This window comes from Pygocentrus nattereri, chromosome 15 (assembly GCF_015220715.1).
Source record: "Pygocentrus nattereri isolate fPygNat1 chromosome 15, fPygNat1.pri, whole genome shotgun sequence".
NCBI lineage: Eukaryota > Metazoa > Chordata > Actinopteri > Characiformes > Serrasalmidae > Pygocentrus > Pygocentrus nattereri.
In genome coordinates, this window is record NC_051225.1 from 40,796,692 (window position 1) to 40,821,380 (window position 24,689).

Here is a 24,689-nt window from a genome sequence, read left to right on the forward strand (position 1 = left end):
TTTTGACGCCTTGGAGTGAATATTAAGTGAATTAATGAACGGTCAAAAAACGCACACGAAGGTAAGACTATAGCCTTATGTATTTTGGCCAATTTGGATCAATGTTGAATTTGCATTTTGTGACAAAATTTGACGATTTTGGTGAAAATATATAATTCTGAGGCATTTTCCAACAACTTTTGACGCCTTGGAGTGAATATTACGTGAATTAATGAACGGTCAAAAAACGCACACGAAGATAAGACTATAGCCTTATGTATTTTGGCCAATTTGGATCAATGTTGAATTTGCATTTTCTGATAAAATTTAAGTGAATATTACGTGAATTAATGAACGGTCAAAAAACGCACACGAAGATAAGACTATAGCCTTATGTATTTTGGCCAATTTGGATCAATGTTGAATTTGCATTTTCTGATAAAATTTACGATTTTGGTGAAAATATTTAATTCTGAGGCATTTTCCAACATGTTCTCGTGACTTGGAGTGAATATTAAGTGAATTAATTAACAGTCAACAAACGCACACGAAGGTAAGACTATAGCCTTATGTATTTTGGCGACTTTGGCTGAATGATTAATTTGCATTTTATTATAAAATTTGAATATTTTGGAGAAAATATATCATATGGAGGCATTTTCCAACAGGTTTTGGTGCCTTGGAGTGAATATTACGTGAATTAATGAACGGTCAAAAAACGCACACGAAGGTAAGACTATAGCCTTATGTATTTTGGCGAATTTGGATCAATGTTGAATTTGCATTTCATGATAAAATTTGAATCTTTTGGAGAAAATAAATAATGCTGAGACATTTTCCAACAAGTTTTGATGCCTTGGAGTGAATATTAAGTGAATTAATGAACGGTCAAAAAACGCACACGAAGGTAAGACTATAGCCTTACGTATTTTGGCGACTTTGGCTCAAGGTTGAATTTGCATTTTATGATGAAATTTGACGATTTTGGTGAAAATATATAATTCTGAGGCATTTTCCAACAAGTTTTGGTGCCTTGGAGTGAATATTACGTGAATTAATGAACGGTCAAAAAACGCACACGAAGGTAAGACTATAGCCTTACGTATTTTGGCGACTTTGGCTGAAAGATGAATTTGCATTTTATGATGAAATTACAATATTTTGGACAAAATATATAATGCGGAGGCATTTTCCAACAACTTTTGACGCCTTGGAGTGAATATTACGTGAATTAATGAACGGTCAAAAAACGCACACGAAGGTAAGACTATAGCCTTATGTATTTTGGCCAATTTGGATCAATGTTGAATTTGCATTTTGTGACAAAATTTGACGATTTTGGTGAAAATATATAATTCTGAGGCATTTTCCAACATATTTTCGTGCCTTGGAGTGAATATTACGTGAATTAATGAACGGTCAAAAAACGCACACGAAGGTAAGACTATAGCCTTACGTATTTTGGCGACTTTGGCTGAATGATGAATTTGCATTTTATTATAAAATTTGACGATTTTGGAGAAAATATATCATATGGAGGCATTTTCCAACAAGTTTTGGTGCCTTGGAGTAAATATTAAGTGAATTAATGAACGGTCAAAAAACGCACACGAAGGTAAGACTATAGCCTTATGTATTTTGGCGACTTTGGCTGAATGATGAATTTGCATTTTATTATAAAATTTGACGATTTTGGAGAAAATATATCATATGGAGGCATTTTCCAACAACTTTTGACGCCTTGGAGTGAATATTACGTGAATTAATGAACGGTCAAAAAACGCACACGAAGGTAAGACTATAGCCTTATGCATTTTGGCCAATTTGGCTCAATGTTGAATTTGCATTTTCTGATAAAATTTACGATTTTGGTAAAAATATTTAATTCTGAGGCATTTTCCAACAAGTTTTGGTGCCTTGGAGTGAATATTACGTGAATTAATGAACGGTCAAAAAACGCACACGAAGGTAAGACTATAGCCTTACGTATTTTGGCGACTTTGGCTGAATGATGAATTTGCATTTTATGATGAAATTGCAATATTTTGGACAAAATATATAATGCGGAGGCATTTTCCAACAACTTTTGACGCCTTGGAGTGAATATTAAGTGAATTAATGAACGGTCAAAAAACGCACACGAAGGTAAGACTTTAGCCTTATGTATTTTGGCCAATTTGGATCAATGTTGAATTTGCATTTTGTGACAAAATTTGACGATTTTGGTGAAAATATATAATTCTGAGGCATTTTCCAACAACTTTTGACGCCTTGGAGTGAATATTACGTGAATTAATGAACGGTCAAAAAACGCACACGAAGGTAAGACTATAGCCTTATGTATTTTGGCCAATTTGGATCAATGTTGAATTTGCATTTTCTGATAAAATTTACGATTTTGGTGAAAATATTTAATTCGGAGGCATTTTCCAACATGTTCTCGTGACTTGGAGTGAATATTAAGTGAATTAATTAACAGTCAACAAACGCACACGAAGGTAAGACTATAGCCTTATGTATTTTGGCGACTTTGGCTGAATGATGAATTTGCATTTTATTATAAAATTTGAATATTTTGGAGAAAATATATCATATGGAGGCATTTTCCAACAGGTTTTGGTGCCTTGGAGTGAATATTACGTGAATTAATGAACGGTCAAAAAACGCACACGAAGGTAAGACTATAGCCTTACGTATTTTGGCGACTTTGGCTGAATGATGAATTTGCATTTTATGATGAAATTGCAATATTTTGGACAAAATATATAATGCGGAGGCATTTTCCAACAACTTTTGACGCCTTGGAGTGAATATTACGTGAATTAATGAACGGTCAAAAAACGCACACGAAGGTAAGACTATAGCCTTATGTATTTTGGCCAATTTGGATCAATGTTGAATTTGCATTTTCTGATAAAATTTACGATTTTGGTGAAAATATTTAATTCTGAGGCATTTTCCAACATGTTCTCGTGACTTGGAGTGAATATTAAGTGAATTAATTAACAGTCAACAAACGCACACGAAGGTAAGACTATAGCCTTATGTATTTTGGCGACTTTGGCTGAATGATGAATTTGCATTTTATTATAAAATTTGAATATTTTGGAGAAAATATATCATATGGAGGCATTTTCCAACAACTTTTGACGCCTTGGAGTGAATATTATGTGAATTAATGAACGGTCAAAAAACGCACACGAAGGTAAGACTTTAGCCTTATGTATTTTGGCCAATTTGGCTCAATGTTGAATTTGCATTTTCTGATAAAATTTACGATTTTGGTGAAAATATTTAATTCTGAGGCATTTTCCAACATGTTCTCGTGACTTGGAGTGAATATTAAGTGAATTAATTAACAGTCAACAAACGCACACGAAGGTAAGACTATAGCCTTGCGTATTTTGGCGACTTTGGCTGAATGATGAATTTGCATTTCATGATAAAATTTGAATCTTTTGGAGAAAATAAATAATGCTGAGACATTTTCCAACAAGTTTTGATGCCTTGGATTGAATATTAAGTGAATTAATGAACGGTCAAAAAACGCACACGAAGGTAAGACTATAGCCTTATGTATTTTGGCGAATTTGGATCAATGTTGAATTTGCATTTTGTGACAAAATTTGACGATTTTGGTGAAAATATATAATTCTGAGGCATTTTCCAACAACTTTTGACGCCTTGGAGTGAATATTACGTGAATTAATGAACGGTCAAAAAACGCACACGAAGGTAAGACTATAGCCTTATGTATTTTGGCCAATTTGGATCAATGTTGAATTTGCATTTTCTGATAAAATTTACGATTTTGGTGAAAATATTTAATTCGGAGGCATTTTCCAACATGTTCTCGTGACTTGGAGTGAATATTAAGTGAATTAATTAACAGTCAACAAACGCACACGAAGGTAAGACTATAGCCTTATGTATTTTGGCGACTTTGGCTGAATGATGAATTTGCATTTTATTATAAAATTTGAATATTTTGGAGAAAATATATCATATGGAGGCATTTTCCAACAGGTTTTGGTGCCTTGGAGTGAATATTACGTGAATTAATGAACGGTCAAAAAACGCACACGAAGGTAAGACTATAGCCTTACGTATTTTGGCGACTTTGGCTGAATGATGAATTTGCATTTTATGATGAAATTGCAATATTTTGGACAAAATATATAATGCGGAGGCATTTTCCAACAACTTTTGACGCCTTGGAGTGAATATTACGTGAATTAATGAACGGTCAAAAAACGCACACGAAGGTAAGACTATAGCCTTATGTATTTTGGCCAATTTGGATCAATGTTGAATTTGCATTTTCTGATAAAATTTACGATTTTGGTGAAAATATTTAATTCTGAGGCATTTTCCAACATGTTCTCGTGACTTGGAGTGAATATTAAGTGAATTAATTAACAGTCAACAAACGCACACGAAGGTAAGACTATAGCCTTATGTATTTTGGCGACTTTGGCTGAATGATGAATTTGCATTTTATTATAAAATTTGAATATTTTGGAGAAAATATATCATATGGAGGCATTTTCCAACAGGTTTTGGTGCCTTGGAGTGAATATTACGTGAATTAATGAACGGTCAAAAAACGCACACGAAGGTAAGACTATAGCCTTATGTATTTTGGCCAATTTGGCTCAATGTTGAATTTGCATTTTCTGATAAAATTTACGATTTTGGTGAAAATATTTAATTCTGAGGCATTTTCCAACATGTTCTCGTGACTTGGAGTGAATATTAAGTGAATTAATGAACGGTCAAAAAACGCACACGAAGGTAAGACTATAGCCTTATGTATTTTGGCGACTTTGGCTGAATGATGAATTTGCATTTTATTATAAAATTTGAATATTTTGGAGAAAATAAATAATGCTAAGACATTTTCCAACAAGTTTTGATGCCTTGGATTGAAAATTAAGTGAATTAATGAACGGTCAAAAAACGCACACGAAGGTAAGACTATAGCCTTATGTATTTTGGCGAATTTGGATCAATGTTGAATTTGCATTTAATGATAAAATTTGAATCTTTTGGAGAAAATAAATAATGCTAAGACATTTTCCAACAAGTTTTGATGCCTTGGATTGAAAATTAAGTGAATTAATGAACGGTCAAAAAACGCACACGAAGGTAAGACTATAGCCTTACGTATTTTGGCGACTTTGGCTGAATGATGAATTTGCATTTTATGATGAAATTTGACGATTTTGGTGAAAATATATAATTCTGAGGCATTTTCCAACAAGTTTTGGTGACTTGGAGTGAATATTAAGTGAATTAATGAACGGTCAAAAAACGCATATGAAGGTAAGACTATAGCCTTGCGTATTTTGACGACTTTGGCTCAATGATGAATTTGCATTTTATGATAAAATTTGACGATTTTGGTGAAAATATATAATTCTGAGGCATTTTCCAACAAGTTTTGGTGCCTTGGAGTGAATATTACGTGAATTAATGAACGGTCAAAAAACGCACATGAAGGTAAGACTATAGCCTTATGTATTTTGGCGAATTTGGATCAATGTTGAATTTGCATTTAATGATAAAATTTGAATCTTTTGGAGAAAATAAATAATGCTAAGACATTTTCCAACAAGTTTTGATGCCTTGGATTGAAAATTAAGTGAATTAATGAACGGTCAAAAAACGCACACGAAGGTAAGACTATAGCCTTATGTATTTTGGCGAATTTGGATCAATGTTGAATTTGCATTTAATGATAAAATTTGAATCTTTTGGAGAAAATAAATAATGCTAAGACATTTTCCAACAAGTTTTGATGCCTTGGATTGAAAATTAAGTGAATTAATGAACGGTCAAAAAACGCACACGAAGGTAAGACTATAGCCTTACGTATTTTGGCGACTTTGGCTGAATGATGAATTTGCATTTTATGATGAAATTTGACGATTTTGGTGAAAATATATAATTCTGAGGCATTTTCCAACAAGTTTTGGTGACTTGGAGTGAATATTAAGTGAATTAATGAACGGTCAAAAAACGCATATGAAGGTAAGACTATAGCCTTGCGTATTTTGACGACTTTGGCTCAATGATGAATTTGCATTTTATGATAAAATTTGACGATTTTGGTGAAAATATATAATTCTGAGGCATTTTCCAACAAGTTTTGGTGCCTTGGAGTGAATATTACGTGAATTAATGAACGGTCAAAAAACGCACATGAAGGTAAGACTATAGCCTTATGTATTTTGGCCAATTTGGCTCAATGTTGAATTTGCATTTCATGATAAAATTTGAATCTTTTGGAGAAAATAAATAATGCTGAGACATTTTCCAACAACTTTTGATGCCTTGGATTGAAAATTAAGTGAATTAATGAACGGTCAAAAAACGCACACGAAGGTAAGACTATAGCCTTACGTATTTTGGCGACTTTGGCTGAATGATGAATTTGCATTTTATGATGAAATTGCAATATTTTGGACAAAATATATAATGCGGAGGCATTTTCCAACAACTTTTGACGCCTTGGAGTGAATATTAAGTGAATTAATGAACGGTCAAAAAACGCACACGAAGGTAAGACTTTAGCCTTATGTATTTTGGCCAATTTGGATCAATGTTGAATTTGCATTTTGTGACAAAATTTGACGATTTTGGTGAAAATATATAATTCTGAGGCATTTTCCAACAACTTTTGACGCCTTGGAGTGAATATTACGTGAATTAATGAACGGTCAAAAAACGCACACGAAGGTAAGACTATAGCCTTATGTATTTTGGCGACTTTGGCTGAATGATGAATTTGCATTTTATTATAAAATTTGAATATTTTGGAGAAAATATATCATATGGAGGCATTTTCCAACAGGTTTTGGTGCCTTGGAGTGAATATTACGTGAATTAATGAACGGTCAAAAAACGCACACGAAGGTAAGACTATAGCCTTACGTATTTTGGCGACTTTGGCTGAATGATGAATTTGCATTTTATGATGAAATTGCAATATTTTGGACAAAATATATAATGCGGAGGCATTTTCCAACAACTTTTGACGCCTTGGAGTGAATATTACGTGAATTAATGAACGGTCAAAAAACGCACACGAAGGTAAGACTATAGCCTTACGTATTTTGGCCAATTTGGCTCAATGTTGTATTTGCATTTTCTGATAAAATTTACGATTTTGGTGAAAATATTTAATTCTGAGGCATTTTCCAACATGTTCTCGTGACTTGGAGTGAATATTAAGTGAATTAATTAACAGTCAACAAACGCACACGAAGGTAAGACTATAGCCTTGCGTATTTTGGCGACTTTGGCTGAATGATGAATTTGCATTTTATGATGAAATTTGACGATTTTGGTGAAAATATATAATTCTGAGGCATTTTCCAAGAAGTTTTGGTGCCTTGGAGTGAATATTAAGTGAATTAATGAACGGTCAAAAAACGCACACGAAGGTAAGACTATAGCCTTATGTATTTTGGCCAATTTGGATCAATGTTGAATTTGCATTTTGTGACAAAATTTGACGATTTTGGTGAAAATATATAATTCTGAGGCATTTTCCAACAACTTTTGACGCCTTGGAGTGAATATTACGTGAATTAATGAACGGTCAAAAAACGCACACGAAGGTAAGACTATAGCCTTATGTATTTTGGCCAATTTGGATCAATGTTGAATTTGCATTTTCTGATAAAATTTACGATTTTGGTGAAAATATTTAATTCTGAGGCATTTTCCAACATGTTCTCGTGACTTGGAGTGAATATTAAGTGAATTAATTAACAGTCAACAAACGCACACGAAGGTAAGACTATAGCCTTATGTATTTTGGCGACTTTGGCTGAATGATGAATTTGCATTTTATTATAAAATTTGAATATTTTGGAGAAAATATATAATTCTGAGGCATTTTCCAACAACTTTTGGTGACTTGGAGTGAATATTAAGTGAATTAATGAACGGTCAAAAAACGCATATGAAGGTAAGACTATAGCCTTGCGTATTTTGACGACTTTGGCTCAATGATGAATTTGCATTTTATGATAAAATTTGACGATTTTGGTGAAAATATATAATTCTGAGGCATTTTCCAACAAGTTTTGGTGCCTTGGAGTGAATATTACGTGAATAAATGAACGGTCAAAAAATGCACACGAAGGTAAGACTATAGCCTTATGTATTTTGGCGACTTTGGCTCAATGTTGAATTTGCATTTTATGATAAAATTTGAATCTTTTGGAGAAAATAAATAATGCTGAGACATTTTCCAACAAGTTTTGGTGCCTTGGAGTGAATATTACGTGAATTAATGAACGGTCAAAAAACGCACACGAAGGTAAGACTATAGCCTTACGTATTTTGGCCAATTTGGATCAATGTTGAATTTGCATTTTCTGATAAAATTTACGATTTTGGTGAAAATATATAATTCTGAGGCATTTTCCAAGAAGTTTTGGTGCCTTGGAGTGAATATTAAGTGAATTAATGAACGGTCAAAAAACGCACACGAAGGTAAGACTATAGCCTTATGTACTTTGGCGACTTTGGCTCAATGTTGAATTTGCATTTTGTGACAAAATTTGACGATTTTGGTGAAAATATATAATTCTGAGGCATTTTCCAACATATTTTCGTGCCTTGGAGTGAATATTACGTGAATTAATGAACGGTCAAAAAACGCACACGAAGGTAAGACTATAGCCTTATGTATTTTGGAGACTTTGGCTGAATGATGAATTTGCATCTTATTATAAAATTTGACGATTTTGGAGAAAATATATCATATGGAGGCATTTTCCAACAAGTTTTGGTGCCTTGGAGTGAATATTAAGTGAATAAATGAACGGTCAAAAAACGCACACGAAGGTAAGACTATAGCCTTATGTATTTTGGCAACTTTGGCTCAATGTTGAATTTGCATTTTTTGATAAAATTTACGATTTTGGTGAAAATATTTAATTCTGAGGCATTTTCCAACATGTTCTCGTGACTTGGAGTGAATATTAAGTGAATTAATGAACGGTCAAAAAATGCACACGAAGGTAAGACTATAGCCTTATGTACTTTGGCGACTTTGGCTGAATGATGAATTTGCATTTTATTATAAAATTTGACGATTTTGGTGAAAATATATAATTCTGAGGCATTTTCCAACAACTTTTGGTGACTTGGAGTGAATATTAAGTGAATTAATGAACAGTCAAAAAACGCACACGAAGGTAAGACTATAGCCTTATGTATTTTGGCAACTTTGGCTCAATGTTGAATTTGCATTTTATGATGAAATTTGACGATTTTGGTGAAAATATATCATTCTGAGGCATTTTCCAACAAGTTTTGGTGCCTTGGAGTGAATATTAAGTGAATTAATGAACGGTCAAAAAACGCACCCGAAGGTAAGACTATAGCCTTATGTATTTTGGCCAATTTGGATCAATGTTGAATTTGCATTTCATGATAAAATTTGAATCTTTTGGTGAAAATATATAATTCTGAGGCATTTTCCAACATGTTCTCATGACTTCGAGTGAATATTAAGTGAATTAATGAACGGTCAAAAAAACGCACACGAAGGTAAGACTATAGCCTTATGTATTTTGGCGAATTTGGATCAATGTTGAATTTGCATTTCATGATAAAATTTGAATCTTTTGGTGAAAATATATAATTCTGAGGCATTTTCCAACATGTTCTCATGACTTCGAGTGAATATTAAGTGAATTAATGAACGGTCAAAAAAACGCACACGAAGGTAAGACTATAGCCTTATGTATTTTGCCCAATTTGGCTCAATGTTGAATTTGCATTTTATTATAAAATTTGACGCTTTTGGACAAAATAAATCATGCGCAGACATTTTCCAACAAATTTTGATGCCTTGATGAAAGTCGGTGGCCTCTGCACTCTATGCCCCTCAGCATCCGCTGACCGCTCTGTCATTTTACGTGGCCGACCACTTCGTGGCTGAGTTGCTGTCGTTCCCAGTCGCTTCCACTTTGTTATAATCCCACTGACAGTGGACTGTGGAATATTTAGTAGTGAGGAAATTTCACGACTGGACTTGCTGCACAGGTGGCGTCCGATCACGGCACCACGCTGGAATTCACTGAGCTCCTGAGAGCGACCCATTCTTTCACTAATGTCTGTAGAAGCAGTCTGCAGGCCTAGGGGCTCGGCTTTATACACCTGTGGCCACGGAAGAGACTGGAACACCTGGATTCAATGATTTGGATGGGGGAGTGAATATTTTCAGAAACCTATGAGGAACCTACAAGCACCTGGATGTTCATCTGTGTGAGTTGGAACATCGGTTCACCTCACTACCAACCAGTGGATGTTCAAAGTCTGGTCCAACAGCTTCCAAGTATCCTTGAGTGCTTGCTCTTTGGAAGGGACACACATCAGCCACTTGTCCAAGTACAGAAAGATTTTCCACCCTTGTTCCATGGGGAGTGTCAGAGCGGCCTGCGTGCTCTTTGAAAATGTCCATGGAGCCAGAAAAGCCAAAGGGGGAGTTTTGAATGGTCACTCCTTAACCTGGAACGCAAACCTATGCTCCAACGCTACGGAACTGTGGAAGTACACATCTCGTAAATCCATGGAAGTTAACCACTCTCCTTCCTGAACACAGCAGAGAACAGCAGCTGTGTGAAGTATGTGAAAGCATAGAAAGTACAGGCAGTTATTGCTGAGTCAGCAGCTCATTGGCAGCCACTGGTAGATCGCTTGAAATGTGATCGCGCCTCTTTACCACTTCTTTCTGTTTTGTTAAGCATTTCTCAGTAAGTTAGAAGAGAAATCCACGTTCCGTCTGCAGAATTTGGTCCATTTTTGCTAGTTCTGCTAGATTCTGATGGTCACTGTACTTGATTGGATGATAATTTAATGCAATGAGCTTGCACCATTCCAGCAGGGCATCAAGTCACTACTGTACACATCCAAAATTAGTACTGCACTCTAATGCTTATTTACACTGATACTTATAATAATAATAATAATAATAATAGCAACACTAACAACTTTGACCAGGTGTTTCTCAAGTCAACATATTTCCTGCACTTGCCTGTCACAATACATTTTTAATTAACATACTAAGCTGTTACGTTTGTATAGTTGAGCATTATATTCCTCGCGTCTTCTTTCCTTGTTCCTCTGTTTTGGAAATGCTGTTTTGCCTATTTACATAAAGGAGCCAAATATTTTTCCTTCTTTGATCTGAAATTTTCTATTAAAAGCACTGAAAAGATCAGAGAGAGGACAGTCTAATATTGAAGCATTTATTTGTCTCTGTTATGAAACCGGGCGTAGGCAATTCAAAAATTAAAACAAAATAAATATGGACACTTAGGTAAAACAATTTCCTAATGAAGCATTATACACAATGTACAATATTGTTTTTTTTTTTCAATAAATCATTTTATAAATTTTTTTCTAAATTAAATAAACATGTTCATGCAGAAAACCCTGAAAAAGGTGGTGGTGCCAAAAAATCAACAGAGAAGAGGTTAAAGAATGAGCGTAAGAGAGTAAGAGAAAGAGTGTGAGAAAGAGAGGGATAGAAAATTGAATATATCCTAATTGATACTCTGGCCCACCCTAGCTCCACTTGCTTAAACTGCTAAGAAATTAATTAAAAATAAAAATACTGAATCAAATGTGTTTAAATGCGTATGAGAACACTGAATGTTTAAAAGTGACAAGAGCCTGCACCGAGTCTTCAACAGGGTCCATACAGGGTTTTCTGTATGTCAGTCCTTGTGCATGGTGGGCTTAGTAGTCTGTGTCCGAGCCCTCAGCGTTGTCCACATTGCGAGACAACATGTAGTTGTCCATGTCAATAGAACGGCAGTTATTGATAGCGTAGCGTAGCCGCTCCGCCATCACTGATTGGCTGGAGTATGGTGGGAGGCGGAGCTGGAAGAAACAGGTCTGAGAGGTGGGAAGACTGTCATACGGCTGTGGAGAGAGGCAGAAAAGTATAAGACAGTTAATAAAACTCAGTTCAAAATTTGTACATACACACAACAACACATCTGTCTGGGCCTTACCCGGTCCACCTTCATGATCTGGAAGCGCTGCGAGATGTCGGCAGTGTTGGCAGGGAGACGCGAACGGCCTGAGACGAAGCGCATGAAAAGCACTCGCTCCTCGTTTGAGAACTCTTCCAGCGTCTGCCAGAACCACTGCACCAGCTGCTGCTGCTCCTCCACCTCCCGGTAGCGCACCACCTTCTTTAGCACCTCCACGCTGATCTCAGGCAGGCCGCACACCATCTGCTCCAGCTGGCGCGCCGTAAGCAGAGAGAGAAGAGGAACCGGCACAATCCAGGACATGCCCTCTCGCACTGCCGCTACCTAATATACACATGCAGTATGAAATGTAAAACCACGTATTTGACAGTGTGCTTTATTACTCAGACCCCCCTCCACACACACACACACACACACACACACACACACACACACACACACCTGACGGTCAATTTCATGTAGTCGGTACTCAATGGCACGTTCCACATACTCCTTCCTGTTAGAAAAGGTCAGCGGGATGCTGTTTCCTCCTGGAATAATGGGCACCATTTTCCCATCAGCACTCTGGCCCACAAATGAGTCGAGAGGAATCATCTACAAAACAAACCCAATGTCATGTAATTTACACAGTTCACATAAACACAGGCAATACAGGCAGGCTATTTCTTAAATTTCACTCAATGTGCATTTACTGTAACTTTACTATGGGAATAATATGAAATGCTTACTGTGCAACGTTACAACCTGATTGGCCACTTCCCAACAAATTCACTTTGTATTTGCATGGTGTTTATACGTCGGTCCACCCACCCTCTCTTTAGAACAGCTGGACTGCTTACTGCACTGATGAATATTTACCAAGACCCTTATGTATGAACATGTCTCAAAGACAAACCATCCAAACTAAACCACAATGTGTATTTCTATTGAATTCATTTAACAGGCGCACTCATCTTTTTTCTGATGCCAGAACTCTGATGCTGAAATATGTATTTGGTTTGTGGTACCTCATGGAAGTTCTGCTCAGTGATGCTGCTGTCCTCCAGATGCAGAATGCTGTTGAGTGTCTGCACATAGAGCAGGTCTACTTCCTCCAGGTCCTCCAATGTGAGTGGAATACAGCAGAGCTGCTTCCACACAAGTGGTGCCAGGTGCAGGTCTAGTGGCTTCTTGGTGCGGATAGCCACGCCCATCAAGATGCCCAGGAACTTGAACTGTAGCAAATGCTCCTCCAAACATGCCGAGGGATTCAACAGGAATCTAAAGGTGTTTAAACAAACGCACCCAAAGATGGACACACACACACACACACACACACACACACACACTAAAATCATTGGAGAGATTCAAAACTATTTTCATGTTATATTTAAGTTTTTGCCAACTACTTGTAAATATGTACATACTAAAAACTATTAAAAGGTATTACTGACCTGTCTCTGTTGTAGCCCACTTCTGCTGTGGCATTAGGGGAGGGGATAAGCAGGTCAACCACTCCTGTCTCAAGCTCCTACAGACAAGCACAAAAGCTATATTTCATTGCTGTCCAGAAAAATTGTTTGCCTTGCAAATTATTATGCAAGTCAATCCCCATTAACACCACTAAAAAAAGTTAGATGAGCAATTTCCTACAAACGTATAGACAAACTGACATAATTAAATCCTAACTATTAGACACAGAAGTATTGCAACTACAGCATTTTACAGAAAATACTTTTTCAGAATTGATCATTCATGTGTATGACATGTATAAAAGGTGACTGTACCTGGCACATTTCAGTGATTGTATCATCAAACACCCCTCCTGCATCGTCAGCCCCTTCTCCCACCAGCTTAACCTTCCAGGCACGGGATGGCAGCCTGAGGTCAGACGCATTCAGTTTGACCACCTGACGAGCGATCTGAACGAAAATGGGCTTACATTTCCGCCCTCTTGAGAGAGACAATGAGAATAAAAAAACATGAGAGGAGGAAAATTAAAATGAGAACCATCTCTAATATTCTCAGAACAATCACTAGTGGAAAAACAGCATGTACATTATCTATAACTTTAATAGAGCTTTTTATTTCCGTGGTTGTGATGGTGCAATAAGGTGCAAGTTACTGACCGAGTGGAGATTCTTTTGACAGTAATCTGAGGGCCATAGTTTTTGCCCTGCACCATGGTTTTGCCGATAGACCGCACCATTGGGAGCATATAGACCCTTGGTGCCAGCAGGGGCCGCAGCTGCCCCTGAACTATTCCCCATGTTCCTGGATTATAATGAGAAGTGCAACTCTGAAACACAGAAGAGGAAACATCAATGCATGAAACAAGTAACAATGCCAGATGAGGAATTTTTATGCCTACTGTAAGTGGAGTACATTAAGTTAAGTGATACTGTTTTGATCCCACAACCGGGGAAATTCCATCTCCGCATTTAACCCATCCATGCAAGTGAAACACCACACACACACTAGGGGGCAGTGAGCACACTTGCCCGGAGCGGTGGGCAGCCCTATCCACGGCGCCCGGGGAGCAATTGGGGGTTAGGTGTCTTGCTCAAGGACACCTCAGTCATGGACTGTCGGCGCTGGGGATTGAACCGGCGACCTTCCGGTCACAGGGCCAGTTCCCTAACCTCCAACCCACGACTGCCCCCTCACTGTACTTACATGCCTGGAGGAGCTATTGTACAAGTGTATGAGGTCAAAGGTTTGGTGTGGGTGTACCTGGTTGTTGGGACTGAGGTTCAGCAGTCTCCAGGAGGAATACATAAGGTCAGAGAAGTGGTAGAGAAGGCGCAGTCTGGCTCTCAGAGCCTCCATGCTGACATCTCTCAGAGAACTGTACTGAGGAGGCACACAAATGGGCAATCCCAACTGCAGCGGCACTGACGACCCTAGGATGTGCATGTTTAAAAGTTTAGGCTCAAACCAGACAAACTCGGCAGCCCAACCCCACCATGTGAGGCTATGTAAAGTGTACACATGTGGTTGTGGTCTGGTCATATACAGCTTAGCTGGAAGCTGGTAATATTTCAGAGTCAGAGTAGTTAATGGACCTGCATTCCTTTAGGTTGCTCCGACTTCAAAATGATGAATATGCCAGAACATCCATTAGTAAAAGATTTTCTTAATTAAAATACACAAAACATTATTTCTGTAAATAGATCTCTCTGTGGGTATATTTTAAAAAGATGCTACATAGGTCATATCCCCAGATCATTATTATGTGTTTTTACGTACCTGGTGCTCTTGGTGGGACAGATGGTGCAGTCCATGCTGCACTATGGCAGCGTCCTGCAGAGATCTGCTGGATGTTCTTGCCTTGTAGAGCAGTGAGGAGAGTTGGCTCTCTTACATGGTTTGTGTGACCCAGGCCCAGCTACGAAAACACAACATGCACAAAAACATCGTCATTATAATCATGAACATCAAATCTGTACACAGCTATAGACGTTGTGAGCTCATCGCAGTACCTGTCCCTCTGAATTGCTCCCCCAAGCATAAACATCTCCTGTGGACGAGAGAGCGAGGGTATGCTCTGCCCCAACCGCCACATCCTCGATGAACACACCTGCCAGGGCAGGGACCTGCTGTGGGCGGTTGTGATTGCGTGCCCGGCCCTCTGGAAGACCAATCAGCCGATCTATATGTGCATATTGTTATGCAAAACAGACAGTTCAGAAACAATTCGTTTACTGGTTAAGCACAGAATTATGAGTCTGTATTTGTAGATTTTACTTGTAAACACTAAATGACTTTCTCTTTATAAAAAACTAAATGAACCAATAAACATGTATGTACCTTGCCCAAACGTGTAAACATTCCCATCTTTGGTCAAAGCCACAGAGAACTGTGTCCCACAAGCCACCTTCTTAATCCCAATGCCACACAGAACATCCACTTTCTAGAAAACACACAGATGTGTCTTCAGTGGTGCTTTTACATATGTGACTGAGTATGTATGCAAAAGTCTGAGCACCCTGGTCAAATTACACGTTTTGTTGACTCTGCAAGTGAAAATAAGTTAATACCATCCTCTACAGGGAGCAAATAGAAATGGCATTCTCCCACAAAATGTGGTGCACAATTTCTGTGTATTTGTTTAACAGAAGACAAAAATAAAATATAAAATGCGCACTGGCCATTTAGCAGACAAACAAACAGTCTTCTTCTTCTTTCGGCTGCTCCCTTTAGGGGTCGCCACAGCGGATCATCTGCCTCCATCTTGCCCTATCCACTGCCTCCTCTACTTTCACACCAACCATCTCCATGTCCACCTTCACTACATCCATAAACCTTCTCTGAGGTCTACCTCTTCTCCTTCTACCCGGCAGCTCCATCTCCAACATTCTTTGCCCAATATCTCCACTATTCCTCCTCAACACATGTCCAAACCATCTCAACCTGGCCTCTCTGGCTTTATCTCCAAACTGCTCCACCTTCACTGTCCCTCTGATCTGCTCATTTCTAATCTTATTTAGCAGACAAACGGTAGTTGCGCATTAAAATGCACAGAAATGTGTTCTCTATAGACGATGGGTACATATTTTTCACTTAGAATATCAATAAAATGTGTAGTTTGACCGTGAGGGCCCAAACTGTATTTTTGTAATCAATGTGCACGTGATTAGTCTTTACAAGTAACGCAGAATACCTGTGGAGAAGATTTCGCAGTTGAATTACCAAGACCCAGTTTCCCATAGTCTCCATCTCCAAAAGCCCACACAGTCATTCCATCAGCCGCCACTGCCAAGGTGTGATTTAGCCCACACGCCACCTGAATGCACACAACCACAGTTCACATCAATGCTTACTTTGCCATAAACATAAAAGTGGCTGCCACTGCTTTACTACTGACTATTAAGCCTGTTTACACCAATATGCTGAGCAGGCTGCAGTGACCTTTTAACCCTTACTGCATTTTATGCATCACTAGCAAGATAACACGGTGCTAAAGCTTTACACAGCAGGAGGCATCCAGTCTCATTTTTCTTGGATCTGACCAGGGACATTTGTCTCTGTGTGTATGTTTTACCTGACCCACTTGATGGCCCTCCAGGGCAGTGACTCTCTCAGGCAGCTTCTTGTTGGAGGTGTTACCCAGGCCCAGCCTGCCATAGTCTCCATTCCCAAAAGAAAAGAGTTTGCCATCCGCTGTCACTACAGCTGAGTGCTTAAATCCACATGACATCTGCACACAAAACACAGTTTCACTGTTACTACCAAAGACACTTCGACATCTTGAGGTGCTGATATTCAGTTCTGTTCCTGGGGTCTGTGTCCAGTACAGAGTAGCGACATTGCCAGGAGATCAACTGTTTAAACACACATACTAGAATCAGAATCAGAGTCGCTTCATTTCACCAACTATGCTACACATACAAGGAATTTGCTGTGGTGAGTGCACACATGTATGATGTAACATAACTAAGCTGACAGCACAAGGGAAGTCAATGAATAAATAATTAGACTTGTAGCTCCTGAACATGGCATGTTTTGTAACATTAAAGGTCCATAATTATTTTAAATTGGCCTCAATCCTACACAGTTTCAGTCTCACCATCACAGAAGATTGAACACCCTACAGAGCACGTGATTCTAAGAGCATGACAAGATGTGTAAGGATAAACCTAAACCGGATTTCATGACACTGGGCCTCATTCACCAACTGTTCTTAAGAAGAAATGTCTTTTTAAACCCCATTTACGGAGTTTTTACGAAGATTCCGACATTCAGAAATGTTTTCTTAATGGGGATTTGCTCTTAGTTAAAACCAGAATCTACACACTCAAGAGCGAATAATTAAAGAATAAGTCATGAATCCGACGTAGACTTTTTCTTAGGACCTTTCTCAAAACAAAATTAAGAAGCAACTCGGGAAGATAACGTTAAATGTGGCCCATTGTTGTCATTTAGTGTCAATAATCTTGTGATACAAATTCTAGTACTGGTTTGCATGTAATGGAGGTCCTTTAGGAATATGAGTAAATACGTGTGATTTGTGTCTGACCTGCACCACCTCCTCTCCTTGCATGGCCTCTATCTGGCGTGGTCTTCGTTGTCGGTCGCTGTTTCCGTGGCCCAGTTTGCCGTAGTCTCCGTCTCCCCAGCTGAACACTTCGCCACTCTCGGTCAGAGCCATCGAGTGCCCATCAGAGCCGCATGACGTGACCAGCTGAGTCACTACAAACCCTGAACACATGAGTAACAATCAAACTAATACTCTGAAAAGTCTATAATTAAACGTTCTCAATATTATCTATATGGTAAGTACGCATGTGTTTTATTGTTCATATGTGTGCTGTCAGCTACCCTGCAGTGCTGAGATGACTGTGAGAACATGCAGGTCATCGGAGTTGCCCTGCCCCAGGCGGCCATAGCTTCCCTCTCCACATGCAGATACTGTCCCATTCGCCTGAATCACAAACGTGCAGTTCTGCCCGCACACAACCTGCACATATACAGATTACAACAAACATTCTCAGCGCACTGACTTTCCACTGTAAGTGTTGTGTGCATGTGTGGGAGTTTGCTATGTACCTGTTGAGCTTGAGAGAAAGAAGGGGCAGCTGTTGGCACAAGAATGTTGCGTCCGGCCTCAGCGAGTTGACCATGGCGGCCCGCCCCCCACAGATACACATCACACTTTCCACCCAGGTGCCAGTCCTGTTTAACAAATGCAATAAATGCCTATAGATTTTGTTCAGTTTACTGCTGCTAGTGCACTTCTTGGTTGTGTTACAATCCACCAGTACAGTTCTAATCGTGTTACCTCTGGTCTGGAGGTGGCCCAGGCCATTATCTGCTCATCCATCCCAGGAACCCATTTACTATTGTCCTGGAACCATATTAAAAGAAAAAGAACACAAATCAATGTGACTCAAAAGCCCTTATGAAAATAAATACTGGTCATACATTATTTTACCTTCTTTTATGCAAACACACTTTTCTTTCAGATAAATACGCATGTATCTCACCATAAGAAGTGCCATCTTGTCCTTTGCGACAGGCTCCAGATCAGGCACGCAGAAAGATTCTGGAAAGGTGTGTCCACGAGCAAGTGCCTCGGCTGTTTTGACAGTGGTGGAGAAGCAGTGAAGCCATGACCACTCGCTGCTGCCCCATGAAGAGGAGGAAGATGATGTCGAGGAGCCTGGCTCAACGGGACAGTGGGCCAGATGAGGAGGGACTGGGGGCCGGCACAGAAGAGTGTCCAGTTGTAGCCCCACTGCCAGAGAGGCCAGACACTGCATGTAGGGGCTGTGGATCAGCTGCTCTCCACACACCACGTGTGGCTAAAACACACATACATTACATATGCATGGATCAGGTCACAGGTCCCATCATTATACGTATGGACTGACAACAAACAACACGGTTCAATCAAGCTGGACAATTTAAGATATAAATATCTAAAAACAAGACGCCGCTGATTTAGGACGATCAAAAGTGATTATATTTGCCTTACAAATGGTTTTATTTTAATGAATTGTCTCATAATGAGTAATGTTAGTGTGTGGTAGACAGTTTTCCTGCTCCTATCTTGCCTGTTAAGCAGCTTGTCTAGTTTTATTGAAAACAAAAGCGAGTGTCATGTGGTGTGTGTGTGTGTGTGTGTGTGTGTGTGCGTGTGTGTGTGTGCGTGTGTACCTTCTCATAGGCGTATTGCTCCTGGAGCATGATGGGAAGTCTCTCTAGAAAGGCCCTCATGCATGGAGCCATGTTTAGTCCCACAACCCCCTGTTTTTTCAGAGCAGTGCGGCAGGTTGCCAGTACATGACTAGCTGTCATGAACTCCGTGGAGCAGTTGACAACCAGAATATCCTGTAACAGAAATTTAACAGCATCACAAAATGAATGTTAAACAATAATGTGGCACACTGACAGAGCTATGTCACAATTTGATTATATTTAGTAAATTCGGACATGTGACCTTTGAGCGGTTGGAACAGATAGCCACCCCAACATCTGGGATCCACACAGTGTTTTGAATGGCTCCAGAGCCAGCAACCACAGTTTGCAGTACTGAGCCATCCTATATAAAGATACACAGATGATTTCTAAAACATCCACATCCACATTACACTGGGGAAATAAGATCCTGAGAGCATGTGTGGTGTAAAAATGGACCAGTGCATTATGATGCATCAATCTGAACGCAAAGAGTCAACTGCTTTTTAAAATACCATATCATCATTATAATTCTTAATAAAGTACGTATTGTTTTTGGCTTGGGCTATTATCAACTGCAAAAAGAAAACATTTTTACTGTCTATATTCCATCACTGAGTTCACAGTGCCTGAACTCACATTTGCATGTTTAATGTATTTTTTAAATATTATTATACAAAATTTTACCACAGCAACCACATCAAATTGTGGTTAAATTTGAGATTTGATGATGAATTAATGTGAGGATACCCTTACATTGAACTGTTTCCTAACGAACTGCAATCAAATCTAATGTGGGTTCAGAGATTTATACTCCTAGTATCTGCACAACTGACCCGTAGAGACCAGATGTTCAAGAGTCCTCCAACACCGCCAGACACCAAAGCCAGACCATCAGGACTGAATGCTACTGTCCGAACTGGGGTCATGTGACCTCGCAGCTGGAACACACATGTTGCTGCCTCACATCGCCGTGGTGCCAGCTGCACACACAGAAACCACATTACTAACAATCTAACTCTGAAATGGTAAAACAGTAACACAATTACAGTTATTCTCATCCAGGTGTTGTGAGTGTAGTTACCCTAGGTTTAGACTTTGACTCTGTTTCCCACCACGCCTCTGAGCTGGCTGAGCTGGACTGGGAGAAGGATGAAGGATCCTGAGGCACTGTCCATACAGACACAAGTCCATTCTGACAACACCTATAAGACGACATATTAGATAATAAAGCATATACACGGTAGACACAAAAAGTAAGAAATATTAAGCAAGTATGTGTGTATTTGTGTGAGTATACATACGTGGCCAACATATTCAGTGCCTTGGGTCCTTGCCCAGGCAGGTGGCACCAAGCAACAGCATTCACAATAGTGGGGTGAGTGATGCTCTGAATACAAGCCCAGCTCCGTCCTAAACCTGCTCCAGACCCTGTCCACAGATGCACCGTCTCCTCTTTGGCACAGCTTAACAGAATTTGGCCACCTGGAGCCCAACGCAATAAACTGATGCTCTCCTACATACAGAGCAGAGGACCAATACAAAAAAGGATATTTAAGAGAAGTTTTTGCTTCTACTAAACAGAAAATTCCATTCTGACTTTATCAAGTGCAGGGCCTGATATGCAGTGTGTGACGTTGCTGGTGGTTCTAACCTTGTGAGCGTCAATGACCACCACTGACCCATTCTCTAGTGGTTCTTTGGAGCCAATCAGGAGCTTTCCATCAGCATAGCCTACAGCGAAGGGACGGTCCTCACTGTACCATGCAATGTGCATAACAGCAACTAAAAAAAATATATATTTTTAGAAACATGAAAACACAAGCATAAGAAGTAAAATGGTCAGGAAGAGATCAACGAAGATGCTCCTTCTGGGCATGACTAGTTACCGTCTTTTCTGTAGCAATGTTGCAGTTCGGTTCTTTGCATGTTAGAGGCATCTAGAACTTCAAGTAGGCCTAGGGTTCCATCCATGCGGCCAACCAACAGAAGCTCATGTGGTTCCCCAGCCCACAGACACCCTGGCTCATTTTCTGGCCATGCCAACGATGACACCCAGTGAGGCTGGATGTCCAGCAAGCCCTTACCACCTGCCACACACACACACACACACACACACACACACAACTCAAAATTTAATTATATTCAATATAATTAAGTCGCTAATTCACTTACATCAAAGGGCAAACCTGAAATGGTTATGAATGTTATAGTTAGATCTGCCGGAGTCACCAGCCACACTCTGGGAGAAATAATATTTATTACAGTCAAACTCCTGAGCAGAATTAATTTGGTCTCTTTACTCTTCCTGAGATAATGACTGCCCTCCCACCCTACTGAAGACTGACCATCAGGGCCTCCCCCTCACCTGGGACCGTTTCAGCTCACTCCCACTGTTCATAAAGCCTCAGTCAGAGACCGCCTCAGTCAGAGACTGCCTCAGTCAGAGACTGCCTCAGTCAGAGGCTGCCTCAGTCAGAGACCGCCTCAGTCAGAGACCGGCTCAGTCAGAGACCGCCTCAGTCAGAGACCGGCTCAGTCAGAGACCGGCTCAGTCAGGGGCCGCCTCAGTCAGAGACCGGCTCAGTCAGAGACCGCCTCAGTCAGAGACCGGCTCAGTCAGAGACCGGCTCAGTCAGAGACCGGCTCAGTCAGAGACCGCCTCAGTCAGAGACCGCCTCAGTCAGAAACCGCCTCTACCAGTGCAGTTTCTAAAGCTTTACCACCAAGTATTCAAACAGAGATCCTCTCAGCTTCTATTTGGTATTTAGCTTATTAAACTGTAAACACTGTTTGACCAGAGGAGGACGGGTCTCCTCCCAAGGTTTCTTCCTCCAGACTGAGCTTTTCCTTGCCACCGTCACCTCTGGCTCGCTCACTGGGGGATATGTTATAACTGTGTTTTCAAACTTCTGTAAAGCTGCTTTGTGACAACACTGTTGTGAAAAGTGCTAAACAAATAAACTTGAATTGAATTTAATGAATGTCTGTGTTTTCTAAAGACAAGTACTCCACACCTCATCTACCCTTTAAATATACATAAATTGTGCACAAATATTGGGTTTGGTGGTCTAACTCACCATTGACCTGCCAGATGTTGATCATTTTCTCCATGGCAGCAGCGAGGAACTTCCCACTCACGCTCCAGGCCACTGGTGCCAAGCCTGGCTCACCTGGAGACCCCAGTCCACTTACACACTCATCAGTGGAACCATCTCTGAGAACACAACACCACAAAAAACATTTTAAACTCAGACACATGCTCCACTTACTGAGAGAGTGAGGATAAGCATAAATAAGTCATTTGGACGAGCTCCATAAGAGGAAGACAAACGCAGCTCACATTTTGTTGAAGACGCATGTCTGTTGCAGAGTGTACTGGTTTTTGGTCACGTTCCACACACGGACTGTTCCATCATTCCCACTGGTGGCCAGCAAACCTTTTTTATTGCACCACCCACAGGAGATTACCTAGGGTATATAAAGGCAGCCATGATATGCCAAGGAAATTGACACATAATAAATCTGAAATACATAATCATTTTTAAATACAGCTATACACCTAATTTATCATTATACTGGCCAACCCAGTGCAATGCATTCAACAAGCATTCCATAGACCTTACCCTGCCCTGGTGAGCCTCTAGCTTGATGGTGGAGCACTTGCGCAGGTCTCCGGCCATGTCAGCGAAGGTCTGTGGTCGACTCTGATTATCCCTGTCATGCGCAGCCAGTGTACGCACCAGCTGCTGTGCAGCCCATTGACGGTGCTGTGAGGAGAGGCGAGATGAAAGGCAGCACGCCGCCAGCGCATTGGCCAGCTCCAATGGGCCTACAGCAGGGAGGGCAAAGGAAGGGTGGGCATAGAGAGAGGATATTAACCCTGCAAGGATCCAACAGGGAATAAGGCCAGGCCGAGCGTCAGAGACATGGGCACAAACAAACACAAACAGTGAAAGGGATGATGGGGAGGGGAAAAGAAACAATGGCGACTCAAAAACCTTTAAACTCCATCAAAACAAAGCTGCATGCAAAGCTAAGCATACAGGAACTCCTTTGCTGCACACATGAAGCAAACTGCATAATTATGGCGATATATAGATAGACAAATTATGTTTGGCTACACATTTATGTGTTTTAATGTAGTGTGAGACTACGTACCTCTTTTCTCTAGTTCAGCCTTGTCATAACCAGGTCTCAGCCTGGCTCCCTTATCAGCTAGAAGGGCCACCAGGGCCTGGGTCACCACAAAGTTGGGTGATGTCACCAGCTTGTTCTCCTCAGCCACACCCCGCAGGAAGCTGGGCAGAAACTTCCTCTGGATGGGATCATCCACTGTGGTGAGGTTCATCCCTGTGGCTGCTGAGATCAGGTTCTACAGTGAGAGACAGGGGAAAGGTGTAAGACGAAGACACGTTACGAATACAAATAAAGTACAAAAAGATGCATTCACCTGGGTACACAGCTGGACCAGCAGTTTGGCAGCACTGGGGCTATTGGAGGCGAGGCAGCCCACAGCAGTGCTAAGGTAGGCCAGGCACGAAATGGGTTTGGTGGGCTTGTTGGCTCCTCTGGGCCGCTCTGAGGTTCCAGGGCCTGAGGCAAGGCCGGTGGAGAGACCAGCACGACCGGCTGCAGCCAGACACATCAAGCGTACCAGGGTCCTAATGTCTGTGAGACCCAGAGACTCCAGTCCAGCTGCTAGACTGCAGCTGGAGCCGCTAAAGGACAAAGAAATGCATGATAAGTATAATATACACCCATGCAAACAAGGAACACACATAAATGTTGTCAAGCTAGACCCACACACACAGCCTCACCTGACTGACAGCAGGGAGAGTGCTCTCATGACCATGGTCCTAGCCAGCAGGACCTGCGCGGCTGCTGTAACTCTCCTCAAAGCCACCAGGCGATCAGCTGAACTCTGCAGCCCTGCTGCCTGCTCCCCCAGAGACATTCGGCCAGAGGAGCCCTTATCCACTGAACTTTGGCAGCCTGCAGGTAAGGCACCCAGACAAATCACTC

The 24,689-nt window shown here is 40.3% G+C and overlaps 1 protein-coding gene across 6 annotated transcripts in view; it reads right to left on the minus strand.

Annotated features, from left to right (window-relative positions):
* Positions 1-11,238: 11,238 nt before the first annotated feature.
* Positions 11,239-24,689, minus strand: part of herc1 (HECT and RLD domain containing E3 ubiquitin protein ligase family member 1) — a 58,272-nt gene continuing 44,821 nt past the window's right edge. For 4 of the 6 annotated variants that reach the window (XM_037545611.1, XM_037545614.1, XM_037545612.1 and 1 more), the window contains 31 exons: positions 24,485-24,659; positions 24,118-24,385; positions 23,826-24,039; positions 23,291-23,547; positions 23,008-23,135; positions 22,745-22,881; positions 21,554-21,754; positions 21,319-21,449; positions 20,969-21,180; positions 20,749-20,869; positions 20,501-20,647; positions 19,927-20,028; positions 19,644-19,817; positions 18,971-19,288; positions 18,766-18,831; positions 18,534-18,659; positions 18,306-18,444; positions 18,004-18,185; positions 17,029-17,184; positions 16,648-16,770; positions 15,795-15,897; positions 15,467-15,636; positions 15,234-15,372; positions 14,718-14,887; positions 14,114-14,283; positions 13,772-13,937; positions 13,439-13,515; positions 13,013-13,265; positions 12,447-12,599; positions 12,024-12,329; positions 11,239-11,931 (listed from right to left, as the gene is read on the minus strand). In XM_037545611.1, coding sequence (XP_037401508.1) covers positions 11,746-11,931; positions 12,024-12,329; positions 12,447-12,599; positions 13,013-13,265; positions 13,439-13,515; positions 13,772-13,937; positions 14,114-14,283; positions 14,718-14,887; positions 15,234-15,372; positions 15,467-15,636; positions 15,795-15,897; positions 16,648-16,770; positions 17,029-17,184; positions 18,004-18,185; positions 18,306-18,444; positions 18,534-18,659; positions 18,766-18,831; positions 18,971-19,288; positions 19,644-19,817; positions 19,927-20,028; positions 20,501-20,647; positions 20,749-20,869; positions 20,969-21,180; positions 21,319-21,449; positions 21,554-21,754; positions 22,745-22,881; positions 23,008-23,135; positions 23,291-23,547; positions 23,826-24,039; positions 24,118-24,385; positions 24,485-24,659 — 5,270 coding nt within the window. In that variant the 3' untranslated portion in view covers positions 11,239-11,745. The remainder of the gene's footprint in view (positions 11,932-12,023; positions 12,330-12,446; positions 12,600-13,012; positions 13,266-13,438; positions 13,516-13,771; positions 13,938-14,113; positions 14,284-14,717; positions 14,888-15,233; positions 15,373-15,466; positions 15,637-15,794; positions 15,898-16,647; positions 16,771-17,028; positions 17,185-18,003; positions 18,186-18,305; positions 18,445-18,533; positions 18,660-18,765; positions 18,832-18,970; positions 19,289-19,643; positions 19,818-19,926; positions 20,029-20,500; positions 20,648-20,748; positions 20,870-20,968; positions 21,181-21,318; positions 21,450-21,553; positions 21,755-22,744; positions 22,882-23,007; positions 23,136-23,290; positions 23,548-23,825; positions 24,040-24,117; positions 24,386-24,484; positions 24,660-24,689) is intronic. The other 2 variants (XM_037545615.1, XM_037545613.1) reach the window with 1 other exon arrangement.